The following is a 4,665-nucleotide window of genomic DNA, read 5'->3' as shown; positions in this document are numbered from 1 at the left end:
CTGTAAAATGTGTTATGCAGTAATTATTACTATTAAATATGTAAAAACAGCAAAGATAAATCTAGTTTTTTATTAATTCATTAGTATGATAATTAAAAAGAAATTCATTTCAGATAAATAATACGTATAATCGCTTCCTTACGAAAACAGGATATAAAGGAAAAAAGTCGGATGTGAATTCACATCCGATTTTTTTTATTTAACTCAAATAAATTGCCTTTCCTAAGAAGTTGTCCCACAAATTGAAGTTAAACTCGGTTTGTAATTGTTCGATTTTACAACATTTTGTCGAATTCTAATTGAAGACGAAAGATGAAAGTGTACTTAATTGCAGCATTTTCATTCCTGGCTGTATTTGGAGTTGTACAATCATTTACTCCGGATGAATTCCAAGATGCTGTGTGCTGTAATGCTGCATTTTTCTATTATCTCTCTTTTCTATTACGATAAGAGCTAAATTTATAATTTACTTTGATTTACATTTGTTTTTTTCAGCTATACCCGACAAATATCTACTGAGATTCCTAAATTGCACTATTAGTCGTGCCCCAAAAATCTTTCAAAAGGTATGCTTATTTTTTTATTTTCAACTTTAATTTGATTTAGATTAATTCACGAATTTTTAAACGAATGTTTTTATTTATAAGGCAACCGATATCTTATATGAATGCGTAGATACAGTTTATGAAGTCGATGGCAAATTGGATGCCCTTTTAACGTATGCTTGTGACAATAATGTATCCAGAGACAAGGAGGTAACCACTTACTTTGTATTTTGCAGACAGATATATTCTTAATATTAAGTGCAAATTAAGATTCCGTAGCAATTATTGTTAATTTATAGAAAATTTACGATAAAAATACGTTAGATCTTTTAAAGTCAATACGACTTTAATTCAAAATCTAAAATGAATTTTGTACCGTTAGGTTGGTGAATGTTTGCGGGATAAAGGCAAGGTAATATATTATGCGTGTTACTTTTATATACTTTAATTTTTACTATAACTAGTTTATACATAAATATTCATATTTCAATTAGGATCTAGGACACCCAGATCGACAAGATGAGTCAACAATGGAAGAAACTGCCAAATATTGTGTGTTTCACGCATAAATCATATATCGGAATTACCCTCGTGTGATTATAATGTCTAACATTCGTGCAATTGTACTGTACCTTTTGTATCCGAACAGTTAAATAATTAAATTGATTATGAAGCATTAAAGTATTGTTTTTATAAATTAATTACGCGTAACATTTACTTAAGGGTCGCTTTAAACTTAAAATAATAATTTTAAAACACAATCCGTTAGTTCGTAATGTTAAAAGTAATATGCTTTTAAATAAGTCAATAAAAATATAAATCGTGCTTATAAATTTTGTAATGCCACAGGTAATTACTGGTAAAATTATTTAACTCGTATGATATGATAAGATTTTAACTTTAAATAAGAGAAAATAGTTATAATATTTAAATAAATTATTCATAATTAAGAATGATAAGAAATTTTGAAACAGGAGAAAATAAATTAAGTGTATTTTATTTATTATTTATTGTACAGTAAAACCTGTTTAAACGGAACCTGCAAAACCGGAAAAATATTCGGTACCGCGCGATTCCGGTTTACGCAAGTTTTACCGTATAACTTTCGTCTTTAACGGTCAACCCATCGCCCGAATTAGTTCGTTAAATCGTAGTTTTACTGTAATATACTCAGGGGAGAATCCTGACCAGAATTTTTGGGCCAGCTGAAAGTTATAAGAGAAATAATAAGCCTATCTGTAGCACTATGTCAGAAATGTTATTTGGTTTGAATAGAAAATGTATAGACTATTATAAAGCCCATTACACAGCATTTACACACACACACACACACACACACACACACACACACACACACACACACACACACACACACACACACACACACACTATATAAACATAAAAGTGATGTAAGTGAAATAATAGAACGCTTACTTGCAATTGTGTTATGGATGACTTGATGGAAGGCGATCATTTTAGCAATCTTTCACTTGAAGGTAAAGTCTGCTCTCGATAAACTTCTGTATCACTTCATCACAAAATGTCGGTCGAATTTTTAAGTCATTAAGTAAAGCTTTCTCAATCGAGAACAATGCCAGTGAAGATAATCTTTTTTGTCCTTGAGTTGACCTGCAATACGTTCTTATCCTCCGCAATGCAGAAAATATTCCTTCAGCTGTAGCAAGTTTATACATTTCCTTTAGTCCCATTTGAAGGCCATTTTCATTTATAAACTTAACCGACACAGAAGCAGGCTTATCTTTAAACTCTTGCGAACAATAGAGAACAGACAATTCATTCCTCAAAGGAAGATATCAGAGAATGCTCCGGGGTTTTTAAAGACTTTTCTGGAAAATCTTTTTTGTGTTTGTCTTACATGTTGCTGTTCAGTAAGCAGAAGTCAAGTTTTCATACGGTATGAAACCTACTCTTTATTTGCATTATTATATTATCTAAGATCTCCACGAAGAGACGATTGTATTCTGTGACGTCCTGTGTACCATGCATCGTGTTTTTTGTGTGGTGGTTCATCATCTTCAAATGCTTTCCTGAAATTGCGTTCTCTTATTTCTCCCACTTTCTGGTTGTTTCTTCTACTTTTTTTAAAGCACTGTATGCAATATCCATACTTTCTGTCTGAAGAATATTGAAGACAACATCAGTATATGAAAATACTCGAGAAAAGACATTAAGTAAGAAGCTAGTCTGGAACTTTTGCAGGAAAAAAGAATAATTGAGCCTTTATGACAGTATCATTATCCCAATCTGCAGAGTGTTCACGAATACTTTGAAAGAAGATTATTATCACGTCATATTTCTCCATTACAGCTTTCACAAATCTTGAAGCAAAATTCCATCCCGTAGAGGGGACTGAAGGCAATTTTTTTCAACAAAACACTGAAGAGTGTATGTTTGTTTATAAGACGGAAAAAATGCTGAAAGTCCCTGATTAGTTTTTTTTTTCTTCTTTCTTTGCCGTGGCGCTTATTTTAAACAAATTTCAGACAATGTGGTCTTTCACTAGAGCCGGCCATTCAAGGATGCAACTACCCAATATATATTTCAATTAGGATCTAGGCAACCCAGACCGACATGATGTGTCAAGAATATAAAAAAAACTGCCAAATATTACGTGTTTCGTGCATGAGTCATATATTAGAATTACTCTCGTGTGATTATAATGTCTAACATTCGTACAATTGTACCTTTTGCATACGAACAGTTAAAGAATTAAATTGATTATAAAGCATCAAATTATTGTTTTCTATAAGTGGAGAGCATATATTTTAAATTAAACAAATTAAAAATATGGTTAAAAATTGCAGCCCGGCATTACGAGAATAGATAATTGCTCGTATTTTTTGGGGTTTTTTTTAAAATCGAATTTAAATTTTGTTTTCTCTTTACGAACATTAATTGTATTTAACTAAAAATTTTTGCCAGTTATAATAATAATGTAGTTTGTAAATAAATTCTACGCTATCGTATCCTAGAATTTTTATTTACAGCCAAACCTCTAAACAACGACCAGTGACGACAACATTAAAAAATTCAACAACGAGTTGCTTAACTTTCCCGGCAACATTTGGTTACGAAATTTTATTTTAAAAAACTTTTTATATTTTTAACTATTATAAATTGGCAAAAGATTAATTTTAAGAGTAGGGGTGGGCTTTATACCAAATTGTATATGTTAATAAGAAGTAAAATCATGGTTAAGTCCAACCCTACTGGAGATACACACGACCCCTTTCTCTGCTCAGCCTCACCATTTTTATCCATCAAAATTTAATAGCATAAACGTTCTTAATACGAAAACCTCCATGAAAAATTTCAGAAATTTTCGACAAAAAGCACAGGAGTTATTAAGTAGTTCAAGTTTTAATTTTTGACTTTATCAATGTAAGCTAATTGCGATGTTTTGGAAATGTGCAATTATCACAGATTTATCAGAGAACAACAAAGAAAGTTGTAAAAACTGCAGTTTTAATGATTAGAATAAAAGGATATTGTATAAAGTTTCCGATAAACTGGTTCTAATTAAAGCATTTCCCTTTAAAGTGTGATGTTTTTTAAGTTCTGAAATCAAGTGATAACGTTAGAAAAGATCATTTAATTTTGTTAAAATCTAAACTCTTTCTGAAATTATAAATTTTAAAATATTATTTTCTAAATCAAATTGACGAATTGCCATTTTCCATTTCCATTTTCAATTCGTTGATCAATTATTAATTGAAATTTCTGTTATATATAACAGAAATATAACAGAGAGAAAGTATGACGATCGGTTAAACCCTCTCCAAGATTTATACATTTTTGAACTCAGGACACGTCAGAATGTCGTAAAATGCAAAAAATTCGGATAATTAATAGTTTAATTATCCAAATTTTATTCGAATTTTGGGATTTGATGATCCAAAATTAAATCTGAAATTAATTATATTTTAGTCCCACCCCAGTAAAGAAATGTATATCTCCATTCGGTGGGACTAAAATATTTGTTATAAACATTCACAATTGTTTATAAACCTCATTTCTAATTCAAAATTAATCTTTTGGACATTTTATATAATTAATTATTAATTATATACATATTTTTATTATTGTTATTGTATTCGTT

The 4,665-nt window shown here is 30.1% G+C and overlaps 1 protein-coding gene across 1 annotated transcript; it reads left to right on the top strand.

Moving 5' to 3' along the window:
• Positions 1-215: 215 nt before the first annotated feature.
• LOC136987744 (venom protein 29-like) lies at positions 216-1,226 on the top strand. The gene is made up of 5 exons (XM_067285507.1): positions 216-406; positions 496-566; positions 648-755; positions 928-957; positions 1,040-1,226. The coding sequence occupies exons 1-5, from the start codon at positions 313-315 to the stop codon at positions 1,112-1,114; spliced, it is 378 nt and encodes a 125-aa protein (XP_067141608.1). The 5' UTR covers positions 216-312; the 3' UTR covers positions 1,115-1,226.
• The last annotated feature ends 3,439 nt before the right edge of the window (positions 1,227-4,665 follow it).

The sequence above is a fragment of the Centruroides vittatus genome, unplaced genomic scaffold, assembly GCF_030686945.1.
Source record: "Centruroides vittatus isolate TY-2023 unplaced genomic scaffold, ASM3068694v2 scaffold_2569, whole genome shotgun sequence".
Classification (NCBI taxonomy): Eukaryota; Metazoa; Arthropoda; class Arachnida; order Scorpiones; family Buthidae; genus Centruroides; species Centruroides vittatus.
This window is presented reverse-complemented; position numbering and strand designations above follow the sequence as displayed.

Excerpts from the sequence above, each read along its gene's own strand:
- LOC136987744 (XM_067285507.1), top strand. The coding sequence starts at position 313 with ATGAAAGTGTACTTAATTGCAGCATTTTCATTCCTGGCTGTATTTGGA. Across the intron at positions 567-647 it reads CCCCAAAAATCTTTCAAAAG|GCAACCGATATCTTATATGA; the intron begins GTATGCTTATTT and ends TTTATTTATAAG. Across the intron at positions 756-927 it reads ATGTATCCAGAGACAAGGAG|GTTGGTGAATGTTTGCGGGA; the intron begins GTAACCACTTAC and ends TTGTACCGTTAG.